This window comes from Lutra lutra, chromosome 4, assembly GCF_902655055.1.
Source record: "Lutra lutra chromosome 4, mLutLut1.2, whole genome shotgun sequence".
Lineage (NCBI taxonomy): Eukaryota > Metazoa > Chordata > Mammalia > Carnivora > Mustelidae > Lutra > Lutra lutra.
Window position 1 is genome coordinate 90152658 of NC_062281.1, and position 14305 is coordinate 90166962.

At 55.3% G+C, this 14305-nt stretch overlaps 1 protein-coding gene across 9 annotated transcripts; it reads right to left on the reverse strand.

The window, feature by feature from the left end:
• Positions 1-154: 154 nt before the first annotated feature.
• Positions 155-9579, reverse strand: ZNF687 (zinc finger protein 687). 9 transcript variants are annotated; one of them, XM_047724832.1, is made up of 11 exons: positions 8710-8895; positions 7195-7253; positions 7034-7108; positions 3601-5726; positions 3298-3476; positions 2747-2923; positions 2496-2658; positions 2009-2341; positions 1807-1919; positions 1426-1567; positions 155-1280 (listed from the first exon to the last, which is right to left on the reverse strand). In XM_047724832.1, exons 4-11 carry the CDS (start codon positions 5707-5709, stop codon positions 783-785), a joined length of 3714 nt encoding a protein of 1237 aa, XP_047580788.1. In that variant the 5' UTR covers positions 5710-5726; positions 7034-7108; positions 7195-7253; positions 8710-8895; the 3' UTR covers positions 155-782. The 9 variants fall into 9 exon arrangements, with proteins under 9 accessions (XP_047580788.1, XP_047580794.1, XP_047580789.1 ...); XM_047724838.1 differs by having other exon boundaries at positions 7034-7122; positions 8710-8827; XM_047724833.1 differs by lacking the exons at positions 7034-7108; positions 7195-7253 and adding an exon at positions 6110-6195.
• Positions 9580-14305: the final 4726 nt, after the last annotated feature.

Sequence of the window (14305 nt, forward strand, 5' to 3'; positions counted from 1 at the left end):
GATGCCTCAGTGTCCTGGATGCCAAAGGCAGAGAACTGGTTGAGGAAGACTTGTCAGTGTCACCTTGTCCTGGGAACGGCCTCCCCAACTTTGACTCTTGCCCTCTCCCTGCCAAGTCCACAATGTTTAGGTCACATAAAAAGAGAAGCCTGAATGGGGATTAAACCACGAGCAGTTTTAATGGTCTGGTTTTCTCCCTCCCATTTCCCCACTGTTAGTATTATTACTACAAGAATAAAGGATTCCTGAGAGCCTGTCCCCCTCCTCTCCCTCAGCGCCCCCCCCCCCGACAGGACTCGTCCCTACCAAACCCCCCTGAATTTTTGGGTTAGAAAAAAAAAAAAGTGAAAGGCACTGCAGGGGTGGGGTGGGGGGCTCAAGTGCCAGAGAGTTGGAGGTGCAGGGGCAGGGCCAGGCCCTTGAGGGTTGAGAAGCGTCCTGAGGGCCCCAGCAGAGGCCTTCCCTGGGCCCAGCTAACAGGCCTAGGAAAGGCCCTCCTCCCACCCCAACCCACTTTGGGGTCTACAGCAAGAGGATAATTAGTGTTGGGCTCAGAAAGGAAGAATGGAAGGCCCACTCTACTAGGACCCAAGGGCCAAACCCAAAGGGGGGGATTGCAAATCACTATAATTCTCAAAAGCCTGTTGCGTTTGGGGGTTGGAGGAGAGGAGCTGAACAAAACGTGAATTAGAATGAAATCCCTAGCCTGGGGACAACAGCAGCAGTGACCCAGGCTCCCAACAAAGAGGGAAGGGAGGAGGCCAGTCAGTCCAGGTTTGGGTCTAGTTGTCCCCACTGCCCCCTTGCCGGGCCCTGATGAATGCCATGCCGTGTGTGCGGAAATGGGTCTTGAGGTTGAGCGGGCTGTCACAGCTCTTGCCACAGACCTTACAGGTCAGTGGGCCTCCAGAAGCAGGCAAGGGTGACTCTCCACCCTCTGGGTCAGACCTCAGTGGAGGAGGGGCCTCTTCTTCCCCATCACCCAGGCCCAGGGCACTGGCATTACCCGCACCCCGTTTCTTCTTATGGCTGATGAAACGGTGCCTGCTCAGAGAGCCAGGGGAGGCGAAGCACAAGCCACAGTCGAGGCACTGTTGGGCACCACCATCCACCCTCAAGCCCACCATGAGGCTCTGCTCCACTGAACCGCTGCTCCGGTAGCGCAGGGGACCATGGCCTCCAGAGCCAGGCCCACCCCTAGGGGACTTGGCTGGAGGTGTTGTGCTGTCTGGCTCTTCACTACAAGAGTCAGAGGACTGGCGGCGTTTCCGTCCTGGCCCCTGGCGATGAGAGGGAAGAAATGAGGCCTCCCTATCACCCCACACTGACCCTGGCACCCTTGCCTTGCTTCCTGAGGCCAAGGCCTAGAACCCTGCAGTTTCCCAGTCCCACAGCTCCGAAAGAGCAGGCTGGGCTTCTGCCTACCTGGGCTCTGGCACTGGGGCCCCGAGCCAGGGTGCTCCCCCGGCCAGGGGACTGGGCCCCGAGCGGCAAGCCATGCCGGACCTGGACGTGCTTCTCCAGGATCAGGCGGCTGCTGAAGGTGCGCTTTCCCTCCGTGCAATACCTACAGGGAGAGAGTGGGTAGCGTGGGTGCTGGGAGAACAGCCCAAAGACCAAGGCCTATGGCTTGAGGTTGCAGGATTTCCCAGAGCAGAGGGAGGCCTCAACCTTTGGTCCACTCACACAAGTCACAGTTGGAAGGTGCTCAGTGGGGCTGGGGACGTGGGATAGGCAGGTCACTCGCTGCTCAGAAAGAGGAAGGGGACGCAGGAGGGGAGGTGCGGATGAAGGGGCAAGCGTTACCTGCATGGGTAAACTCGCTTTATACCCTCATGATTGACCCTGACATGGCGCCTCAGGCTGGGGGCGGAACAGAAGGAGCGCTCACACAGGCGACAGGGAAACTTTTTCACTGACTAGGAGAGCAGAGGGTAGGGAACCTCAGAGCCAGGCTCTAAGACCCCCACCCCCACAGCCACCCAGACCAAGGGGACACCCCACTCACCTTGCCATGCTCTTTCTTCATGTGAGCCACATATTCGTCTCGCTCAGGAAACCAGGAATGACAAAGGCCACAGGTCCAGCCTCCAGGGCCCCCACCCCCACCCTTGATGCCTTTGTTCCCTAGTTCCCGTCGGGGCCGTTTGGTCGCACGAGGGGCCTCAGGAGAGCTGGGCAGTTCTTCCTCTTCTGAGGATGAAGACGATTCCTCAGTAGGGGCAGCTGCTCCTCCCCGGGACACAGCCAAGTCCTCAGGCTCAGCCTTGGGGGTCACGAGGGCACCTGCACCCCCTTTCCCAGCCGTCTCCTCCCCGGGGCGCCCGGACTGATGGGTGTTCTGTGAGAGGGAGACAAGGGGGTGCCCACTGTGGGGGAGGGCCTGGCTCTGCTGGAGGCCTCACTGCTCCCCTACCCACACTCCAAGGGTTATGTCACCCCCGCCCCAGGTCACCACAGCGAAGCACCCCACCTCTGTCCCTTAACTCCTATACCTTAAGATGTTCCAGCATGGTCCTTTTTTGGGCAAAAAGCAGAGGACAAGATGGGCACTTAAAGACGCTGACACGCTGGGGCAACAGATGCTGGTCGAAGTGTGAGGAGAGGAGGGGTTTGTGAGTGAAGACTGTGTCACACATGGCGCACTTGTAGATCATCCTGTGTGGGTGGAGAGGACAATGCAGACACCCTGCCCATCAGGGCCCCAAGCCCGCTCCAGCCCACCCTATCCCCTGCCAGGTCTCACTTGGCTTGCTGCGTGTGGAAGCTGGGATGCTGGGTGTACAGGTGGGCATGGGCGCTGGGCGCAGACTTGAAGGCCATGGGGCAGATGGGGCACTTATGGAAAACCTCGCAGTGCGATGTCTGGATGTGGGACTTGATGGAGTTCACGCCCCCGAACACCACCGCACAGCTGGGGCACCTAGGGGGCAGGGGGCGCGGAGGTGAGACAGGGCGTCTCTGGTCCGTACCCCAGCCCTGTCATTCCTGGGAACTGCTGGACTCCAGAGCTGATCGACGGCGGTGGTGCATGACCAAGGTGGGGACCGGAGGGGTATGCAGACCCTGCCCCTTGACAGAGGCCTACGGAGGCCGAACTGGAGCTCTCCCCCCTAACCGTGGGGGCAGGACACAGATCTCACACTGGGGTTCAGCAGGAGAGAGGGGGCTCTCCCTGACAGGCCAGCCAGAAGGCTGGCGCTGGGACGCAGGGGGCCATGAAGTGCTGGAGGGGTAGGAGGCTGGGGAGGGGCGCGGAAGATCAGTGGCAAGGCCACGGGGAGAGGCAGGAGGCACCTGTATCCCACACGGCGAGACAGATGTAGACAGGCCTCCCGCAGGTGGGTCTGAAAATTGGCTTGCAGGAAGTTGCCCCCACACTCAGGGCAGACATGGGGAGGCCGGTTCTTATGCATGCGCTGGTGGGCACTGAAGCTGCAGCGGTTGGGGAGCATCATGGGGCAGGTCGGGCACACCTGTCAAGGGGGTTCAAAGAAGGCCGGTCAGTGAGGAGTGGCCCAAACCCCCCAACACCTTCCCAGATCCTACTCCCACGGCTTCGGGCTCTACCCCTGGGAGGGGCCAGAGGAGAACACTCACAGTGCTGTTGGCCCCCGGGGCAGAGGGCCCGAGCTGCTGGAAGTGGGCAGCCATGCCGGCCTTGTCCCGGCACTGCTCCTTGCACTCCAGGCAGCGAAAGCACGTGTAGGCCGAGGTGGCAGGGGCGGCAGGCGGCTCAGACGAGAGCGGCAGCACTGGAGCCTCAGCAGCAACCACGGTGACGGCAGCAGCAATGGCGGCCCCATCACCCTTGCCCAACGCAGGCAAAGCAGGAGGTCCGAGGGCTGGTGGGACAGCCAGCAGGGGCGTGATGTCCGGCTGGCCCACCATCTGGTCCAGGGCAACGGGCTTCATGACCAGGTGCGAGCACTGCATGACGAGCCCTTTGTCCTTGTGCTCTCGGGCGTGCAGCAGCAGGCTGCATTTGTTGAAAAAGACGAGGCGACGGGCACAGTGGTTGCAGGTGACCTCGATGCGCATGCTCCGGCGGTCATAGTGCCGCGCCAGACTCTTCTCCAGTGAGAAGGCGTCCCCGCACTCAAGGCAGCGGTAGCCCGTCGGAGGCAGGGCCAGCCCAGCCTCAGCTGGCGGACTCAGGTTGGGCCGGTAGGCAGGCAGCAGGTTCTTGCTGTTGAGGATCTTGTTGAAGGCCTCCACCAGACTGGACTGCGTCCTCGAGATCACTGTGCCACCCCCAGCCCCTGGCCCAGTGGCCGGCTTGGAAGGCTGCACCATCACCACGGAGGCACCATTCACCTTCTGCCCCCCAGCCCCCAGCGCTGCCCGCCCCTCCACCTTGGGCAGGGCTTGGGGCACCAGCCCTAGCACATTCTTAGCCATCGTCTTAGGACTGGTGGCAGCGCCCCCAGGCAGAACCACAGCTTTTCGGGCCACGCTGGCAGCCATCAGCATGGCAGTACTGGCGTTCTGGATGGTGGCCACGGGCAGCACGGTGCCCTTTAGCCTTGTGCCATCCCCCAGCTGGACGCTCACTACCTTTGGACCCTCAGGGGTCGAGGTTGCAGGCGACAGCTTTAGGAGGCCAGCCTCAGCCAGGAGGGTCCCCTCAGCCAAGGGGGTAGGAGGATCGGGGTCTGAGGGGACCCGGGTTACCGTCCTTGTGATATTCCCGCAGGAGGTCTTAATAGTCTTGATCCGCACCTTGAGAGGCCTCGAGGAGCTGGAAGAGGCAGGGGAGTCATTGCTGTCCTCATCTGCAGCCTCAGCTCCACTGGAGGGACTCTGGGGACTTTCAGGGGAAGGCTTATCCACTGGCCCCTCCTCTTCTTCTTCCTTCAGGGGCTGACAGCGGGGCACTTTGGGGGAGGCAGCAGGGCTCTGATGCCCTGGAGACTGCTTAAAGAAGGACAACCCAGCAACCTGGGGAGGAGAGGCACCGGCAGAAATGCCTGAGGCCTCCGGGCTCACGCCGGAGCCAATTCCGGCTAGGCCCTGAGGATGAAGGGGGCTGCAGCTATCTTGCTTCGTGGTCCCCAGTGGTGGGGGAGAACCAGGTGGCAGCAAGGCTGGGCCATTCTCCCGGGACAGCTCAAAGGGAGAGGGGAAAGGAGGCGGGGTCATGGTCCCTTCCCGAGGTGGGGAGGGTGCAGAGGGTGGGAGGGTGTCAGGGTGCTCCCCTGGCTCGGGCCCAAAATGAGCAAAGAGGTCCAAAGGAGCTTTGCCTTCCATGGCTTTTTCTTTCCAGGTACCCCCACTGGGAGGAGCTGGAGAGTGGGGTGTACCTGGAAGAGATGACTCAGGGCCCCCAAAACCATTTTGCATCAGATGAGGCCCCACAGGTACTTCCTTAGTCACCCCCTCAGCCCGGGCCCCCTCCCCTCCTGAACTCCCAGCTGGGGACTCAGGCTGCTCAGGGCACACGGTGTTCTTGACAATAACGCTGACTGCTGAGATGTCTGGCGGTGGCAGGCCATGATCAGAGGCCTGGGCTGGAACCTCGGGGCCATCTCTGGCAGCTGCTGCTGTTGCTTCTCCAGAGTCAACTCCTACACTGGGTTCTGGCTTTCCTGGGCCACCAGGCCCTTCGTTTTCTTCTGGCCCAGAGTGGATGGCTTCATTTGTGTCAATATCGGGGATGTCAAAGGCAGCGAGGAGGTCATCAAAATCAGGGGTCTTCATGTCCCCCATGGCAGCAGGTCCCAGACCTGATAAAAAAGAAAGGAAATAGCAAGAAACTGAGCCCTCTGGAGGCAAGAACCCTGGCCCTCCTCCCTCGGGATCTCCATATTTATCCTCTCAGGACCATGCACAGTCTGAATTGGCTACACTTTTACCACAGCACAAATCCTAGAGCTGGTGGAGACATCAGGTTTGCCAAACCCTAAAACTGAAATGTAGGCTAGGCACACATTCCAGGGAAGACACCAAGATAGAGAGAAAGCAGAAGAAAAGGAACTTCTGAGAGACAAGGGTTATAGAGACGGCGGGAGTTCAGTGAACATCTTGGTTAAAACCACCTCGGGCCCCTCCTATGCCCAGCACAAAACCCATCAATTAATCAATACCACTATAAAGGAGGAAGATGTACACGATGCTCTGGGTCTAAGGGTTCATTCATGGCAGCGTGGGATCCATTCATAATTCTTCATGGATCTTCTGGGTATCCACAGAGATCTGAAAGGCCATGTGTACGAAGGGACAGTAATTTAAGCAAAGATGAAGAAATGATTCTAGTTCCAGCTGCATCAATAGCCTGATGTCCACCGCCTTACTTCTGAGAGGGAGGCAAGTAACCCACACATCACAGGGTGATTTCTGAGCATGATATGAATCATAACCCTGAGAATCAGAACCCAGAATAGGATTTATTATTACAGCTGGGACAAACAAGGACATGTCAGGTCAAGGAGGAGCTGGGAAGGAGTAAGCACTGGGAATCTAGGCCTGGGGTCAGACACAAGAGTCAGGGGTCAAGTCCAGGGACTTGGGGTCATCATGGGCACCTGGAGATCTAGCCTGGTTAACAAGAAGTGGACTCAGGGAAATCACCCAAGAGACCAAGATGGAAAGAATAAGACACAGGAACAGAAAGAGACAAAAAGAAAAAGACAGGGAAGACCGTGACGGCAGCCTAGTCACAAGGGCCCCAGTCTAGGCCTCTCCGGTCACAAACACCTGCCACTAGCTCACCTACCTTCCCCAGAGTGCCTCTGCCCTCCCATGGCCCTCCAGGGGCCAGCCCCTCCTCCCTCCCCATCTTGCTCTCTCAGGGCCAAACTCCAGGGTAACTTATCCAGCAGGGCTGCCGCAAAGGGGAAAAGCCAAACCCCCTCATCCCTGTCATTCCTGCTTTGAGCTCCTAACTCACACTCCTCACCCTTTTCATTTTCCTTGGCAACACCAGTCCAGGAAGTCTTGCCCAACCCCAACCTGGCCCAGTGCTTGCACCCGCCACACACACACACACACACACACACACACACACACACCACAAGATGCATGTGGCACTAACCAACATGTCCAGCCCAGAGCTTGTGGGGGACCCAGATCTGTTCCTCACCAGTTTCTCCCCCCGGTGTTTCTAGATCTAGGAAGAAAAAACTGAAAAAGTCTCCTGTCACTACACATTCTCTGCCCAGGATGCAAGCCATTTCTCAGGGCCAATTCTCTCACCTCCTGCCAGCCTTTAGACCGAAACTGGAGAGAGTCCCAGCAGGTGGCAGCTGGCAATGCTGGGACGAAGGTAGGGTGGAGGAAGAGGGTACCAACAAGAGGAAGAAAAGGAAGTTTCCCCTCACCAGCCCCTACTTAATTCTACAGTCTCTGGGTTTAAACAAAGCCCTCCACCCTTTGCCTCTGGCCTGATGAAGAACTAGGGCCCTCCCTCCTCTGCCTGCTTCTCTCCCCACCAGGAGAAACCCGAGCTACCTTCCACCCCGGCCCTCGGAAAAGTGGGCTGGTGGTGGACTAGGGGAAAACATCTGCCCACTCGCCCTCCCCAAGCAACTCCCCCCTCGGCGTCCAAGTGACTTAGAGGTCATGCGATAGCCAGGAGCGGACAGTCCGGCAAGCAGCAGAAGCTCAAGGCCGAAGAGGCTTCTCCCACCCCACGGCCGAGGCCTTTCTGCGGCTGCTGTGCCCAGACTCTCGAGCTCCGGCCCTCCCCCCTTTCCCTTTGCTCTTCCCCAAAAGCCAAAGGAAGGGGCTGAACAGGAAGAGGGTGAAACTGGCCTGGGTCGGGAGGGGATTCCACTGCTCTTTGCCTGGCCGGGGGGCCTGCAGAGCAGGGCGAGGGGCCGGCGGCCGGGGACGATTAGGCTGCCGCCAAGCTGGGCAGCGGGCAGAATTAAGTCCCTGCCATCTGCCGAGGGCCGGCGCCGGGAGCATGTCCGGGGTTGCGGGGAGGGGGCGGGGTGTACAGAGAAGAAGCCACTGGGGAAATTGAGGCGCACCGCGCTTCTCTCGCTCCCACCGGCGTGAGAAGGGAAGGACCGGCCCCGGCCAGGCCAGGCCCCTGGGGAGCTGCCGCACAGCACCTCCCCGCCCAGGACTTCACCGGAGTAGGGGAGGCGCGTGGAAAGAGAGGAGTGGGGAGGGGACGGTCTCTGCGTGACTCGCAGCTCTCCGACCGGGGTCTGTCCCAACTCCGACCTCCTCCCCTCCCGTCCCGGCGCGGCAGCCTCCTCCTCCCGCAGACTCCCGCAGACTCCCGCGACTCCCTCGAGACTGAGGAGTGATCCGAAGGCGCGCAGCGGCCCGGGGCACGAGCCCGAGTCCGGCCCGGGCCCGAACGCTGACCCGCGCCTAGTCGGGGTGCAGGCTCCGCTCCTGCCTGGCCCAGCTCCCCCGCCCCCGCCCCCTAACACGGACACCATTTTAGGTCGCGACATCCCGCAGCCACCAGTCACCGGGCCGTGCTTCGGACGCCTCTTGGACTCGGGGCGCCAGGACTTGGGGACCCCGACCCTCCCTCCACGTTTACCCGGCTAGGGACTGTGCTTTCAACAGGCTGTGAGTTTCGCCCATCCGCCTCAAGGGATGGAGGTAGCAGAGGGGCCTTCCTAGAAGCCGCCCCAGGGGGGCGGCGCGGAGATGGGGGTAGTTGACCAAGTGGGGGAGGGGCGGGGGTATTTACCCGCCCCCCCAGGGGGCGGGGCCAAGGGCGGGTATTACCCCAAGCGCGCTTACTTGTTCCACTCCAAGTGCGAGCCGAGACCCGGCGGTCTCTACCCTGCTCCCACGACCACCGCCGCCGCCGCCGCCCTCCCCGAGGCCGCCGCTACTTCCTGCTTCTCTCCCGTTTGGCCTCCCCCTCCTTCAGCTCCCTCCGCGTTCCAGGTCTGGGGCTGCCCGCTTCCGCACTCGCCATTGGCCAACACCCCCGTCCTTCAGCACTGCGCCCCTCCCAGGGCCGCACTGGGTTGGCCGTAAGAACTGCCGTTCGGAACTAGCCCCGCACAGTCCTCCCAGCCTCATTGGGCAAGGAGCCTAGTCCTTCTGAAGATGCCTCTCCCCATTGGTTGTGCCGGGCCCACCTGCCCCATCAGGGCATCTCAAAAACGACTGGCTTCCGCTACTGTCGCTTAGAAAAAAGCCAATCTGATGCCCGGCTTTCCCTCTAGAGGCGGTGACTATCCCAGGTGCTTCTCCGCCCCCTCACTCCCTATTGGCCGCAATCTTTGAAGCCCGCAGTTCACTTATGCAAATTAAAAGAACTCTCAGCTTCTATTTGGTGGGCACTTTGAGGAGAACCTTGCCGACTCTGAACGAAGCCCGGATGCGTAGATCCGTTTGCTCTGTTTTCTCAAGCTAAACCCCAGTGTCAGTCATGCTGTGCAGAAGTCACAAAATGGGACGTTACCCAAAACATTACGTCATCTGGTTGACCAGTTCCTTGCCGTTTTCCCACTGTCTAAATCGTCCTATAATCTAGGTGGATGGGGTTCTCGCGCGGACCAGTTCCTGGGCGATGGCGTCACCCGCACCTTCTCCCTCTGCAGGAGGGCTTGCAGGAGGGGCGGGATTAGTTAGGAGTGTGGAAGGAACCGGCACCTGGAGCCCGGGACGGCCCAGCAGACCGGAAGTGGAGGAGAGGTGACGTTAGAGAGCTGGCGTGGCCTGGGCCATTTCCAAAGGGATCTTAAAGCGGTATGCAGGTAGGCTTTCTAAGCACGCAGATAGGGTGTGAGCCGGCTCTCGCTTCCATTTCCCATTTAAGAGCTCTCCTCGCCCCCCCTCCGCCTCCAGCACGGGGTGGGGGGTGGAGTCGAAGCCGGTTTTCCCGCGCTTTGTTGCCACGCCCCCTGGAGGCGGGGGAAGGGGAGGGGATGTTCCGCCACAGAGTTCCAAGGATAATCCGAATACATTGTGCAAACCCAGCATTCCCCGCCCCGCCCCGGCGTACCGGCTCTCCTGTTTGCGAACCTCAACAGTTTGCGGCGCTCGAAACCGTTCACCACCGGGATGCGGTTATTAAAAGTGGTCCTGGGGCGCTTGGGTGGATCAATGTGTTAATGCCTCTGCCTTCGGCTCAGGTCATATTCTCGGGTCCTGTGATCGAGCCCCGCACCCGGCTCTCTGCTCTGCGGGGAGCTTGCTTCCACCTCTCTCTCTGCTTGCCTCTCTGCCTACCTGTGATCTCTGTCAAATAAAATGTTTTAATTTTTTTTAAAGATTTTATTTACTTATTTGACAGAGAGAGATCACAAGCAGGCAGAGAGGCAGGCAGAGAGAGAGGAGGAAGCAGGCTCCCTGCTGAGCAGAGAGCCCGACGCGGAGATCGATCCCAGGACCCTGAGATCATGACCTGAGCCGAAGGCAGCGGCTTAACCCACTGACCCACCCAGGCGCCCCAAATAAAATGTTTTAAAAGATAAAATAAAAATGGTCCTGTTACGCTGCCAAGGGTCACTGGACCTCTGGACCTCGGGATCGAGAACTCTCCGGCGCACCCTGAGAGCATGCATGAGTTATAGCGACGATATTTATTAAGATGTGAATCCGAGCCTCTGGGAGGAAATCTTGGGAAATCTGTGGTTCCATCGGACAAGTCGCTCGACCTCCCTGAACCGGATTTCACATGGATAAAATGGGGATTGTAATACCAACCGACAAGATTGTTTTTGTGAGGATTAAACGCGTGTACAAATGCACCTGGGTGGCTCGGTGGGTTAAGCGTCTGCCTTCAGCTTGGGTGGTGATCCAGGGTCTTGAGGATCGAGTCCCGCGTGGGCTCTCTGCTCAGCGGGAAGCCTGCTTCTCCCCCTACCCTCTGCCCTTTCTCCCCGCTCGTGCTCTCTTTCTCAAATAAATAAAGTTAAAAAAAAAAAAAAACGTTTAGGACGTAAGGTGCTTTGTAAAGTGATGGGCAGATGGAATTAGTGCCCCCCCCTTCTGCCACCTTCTTGTTGGAGGTTTGCCTGCAGTTACTCCAGCTCCTAGCGCTCTTACACCTCTGAAAAACTAGAGTAGCTTCCTGGATGTGGCCAACTGGCATTCCGTTCCCTCCTTTGCATTTTCCTGGGTGGAATAATAGTTATTACTGATGCACAGGTACTGTGTGTGGGACCCATTATAAGAACTTCATGTATATTAACTTACATAATCCTTACCGCAACCGCATGGGGGAGGTATTGATATTATCTCCATTTTACTGGGGAGGAAACTGTGGCATGACAGGTTAGGTTAGGTATTAACCAAGGTCAAAGACAGTGGAGTTGAAATTCTAAGGGTCTAGAAAGCTAAACACTGTTTCACAGATTACTTTTGCCAGGAGAGTTCTGAATAGAAGTTTGTTCTTCAATTAGAGGCACTATTCACTCACTTAAATTTTTTTTTTAAGATTTTATTTATTTATTTATTTATTTGACAGACAGAGATCACAAGTAGGCAGAGAGGCAGGCAGAGAGAGAAGAAGGGAAGCAGGCTCCCTGCTGAGCAGAGAGCCCGATGCTGTGCTTGACCTGAGCCAAAGGCAGAGGCATTAACCCACTGAGCCACCCAGGCGCCCCCACTCAAATATTTTAATTCTAACCAATATTGAGCACCAGCTACAAGTAAGAACTGTTGTAGGCACGGAAGATACAGCAGTGAACAAAGTAGACCACAATCACTGTCCTCCTGAAACATACAGAGAAGACAAACAATAAATATGATAAAATAAATAGAATCATGTTAAAATCGATAGTTGCCAGGAGAAAAATCAGCCAAGACTATTAAACTATAAAAAGAAATGCAGGAAGTTTAAATGCACATTGCTAAGTTAAAGAAGCCAACTGAAAAGTCAGTATACCGTGTGATTCCTACTAGATGACATTCTGGAAAAGGCAAAACAGTGGAAGCAGTAAAAAGATCAGTGTTTGAAAAGCATTCAGATGGAGGGAGGATTGAATTGGTGGAGCACAGTGGATTTTCAGGCAGGGAAACTATTGTCTCTGATACTGTCATAGTGGATACCCAACATTATACAGTTGTCAAAAGCCCTACTGTACACTATGGACTTTAGTTAATAATAGTATATCAGGGGGTGCCTGAGTGGCTCAGTGGGTTAAAGCCTCTGCCTTCGGCTTGGGTCATGATCCCAGGGTCCTGGAATCGAGCCCCACATCGGGCTCTCTGCTCAGCGGGGAGCCTGCTTCCTCCTATCTCTCTGCCTGCCTCTCTGCCTACTTGTGATCTCTCTCTGTCAAATAAATAAATAAAAATCTTTAAAAAAAAATAATAATAGGGGCGCCTGGGTGGCTCAGTGGGTTAAAGCCTCTGCTTTCGGCTCAGGTCATGATCCCAGGGTCCTGGGTTCGAGCCCCACATCGGGCTCTCTGCTCAGCAGGGAGCCTGCTTCCCTCTCTCTCTGCCTGCCTCTCTGCCTACTTGTGATCTCTCTCTGTCAAATAAATAAATAAAATCTTTAAAAAATAATAATAATAATAATAATAGTATATCAGGGGCGCTTGGGTGGCTCAGTGGGTTAAAGCCTCTGCCTTCAGCTCAGGTCATGATCTCGGGTCCTGGGAGCCTGCTTCCCCCTCTCTTTCTACCTGCTTCTCTGCCTGCTTGTGATCTCTCTCTCTGTCAAATAAATAAATAAAATCTTTTTAAAAAATAATAATAATATATCAATATATCAATAATAATATATCAATAATATATCAATAATATATCAATCATTAATTGCAACAAATGTACCATACTAATGCAAGATGTTAATAATAGGGAAACTAGGGAGAAGGAAGTACACGGTAACTATAATTTCTACTCAATTTTTCCATAAACCTAAAACTGCTCTAAGAAATAATCTATTAATCTGTTTTTAATGTGAAAAATAAAGCAGGGAAGGAGGACAGGAAGTGTAGGAGGGTTGCAATTTTAGATAGGACAGACAGTAAAGGCCTTTTGGAGAAAGTGGCATTTAAGTAAAGGCTGCAAGTTAGTGAGTGAGCCATGCAGCTATTTGCATAGCTATCTGTGAGAACATTCCAGAAAGAGTAAATACTAGATCTTGAGGTGGGAGTGTGTTCCCAAGGGGGAAGGGAGTGGGAGGAATGGATCAGGTCATGGGATACCTTGGGGGCTATTGGAAAGACTTTGGTTTTTTTCTCAGAGTGACGTAGGAAGGAGACATGACATGGGTGCCTGGGTGGCTCAGTCCTTGGGCATCTGCCTTCGGCTCAGGTCATGATCCCAGAGTCCTGGGCTCAAGTCTGGCATTGGGCTCCCCACTCCGCGGGAAGCCTGCTTCTCCCTCTCCCACTCCCCCTGCTTGTGTTCCCTTTCTCACTCTCTCTCTCTCTCTGTCAAATAAATAAATTAAATATATATATTTTTAAAGATAAAGGAGGGGCGCCTGGGTGGCTCAGTGGGTTAATGCCTCTGCCTTGGACTCAGGTCCTGATCCTGGGATCGAGCCCTGCATGGGGCTCTCTGCTCAGCAGGGAGCCTGCCTCCCCCTCTCTCTCTGCCTGCCTCTCTGTATACTTGTGATCTCTGTCTGTCAAATAAATAAAAATAAAATCTTAAAAAAAAAAAAAAAGATAAAGGAAGGAGATGTAACATAGTGGCCTGACTTACTTTTGGGTTGGATGTGCAAGGAAATGCAAATCAAAACCACAATAAGATATCACCTGTCAGAAGGGCTAAAATAAAAAACACAAGAAACAACAAGTCTTAATGCAGATGTAGAGAAATAGGAACCCTCATGCAGTGTTGGTGGGAATCCAGACTGGTGCAGCCACTGTGGAAAACAGTATGGAGGTTTCTCAAAAAGTTAGAACTACCCTATGATCCAGTAATCACACTACTGGGTATTTACCCAAAGGATATAAAAACACTAATTCAGAGGGATATACAAGCATCCTATGCTTATTGTGGCATTATTTACAGGAGCAAATTATGGAAGCAACCTAAGTGTCCATTGACAGAGGAATGGATAAAGAGGATGTGGCATATATATACAGTGGAATATTATTCAGCCATAAAAAAGAATGAAATCTTGCTGTTTGCAATGACATCAATGGAGCTAAAGAGTATAATGCTAAACAAAATAAGCCAGAGAAAGACAAATACCGTGTAATTTCACTCATATATATCAAGCCCCACGTCGGGCTCTCTGCTCAGCAAGGAGCCTGCTTCCTCCTCTCTCTCTCTGCCTGCCTCTCTGCCTGCTTGTGATCTCTGTCTGTCAAATAAATAAATAAAATCTTTAAAAAAATTTATTTATTTACTTGAGGGGGAGGGGTGGAGTCTATTTTCTTTTTTAAGATTTTATTTATTTATTTGAGAGAGAGAT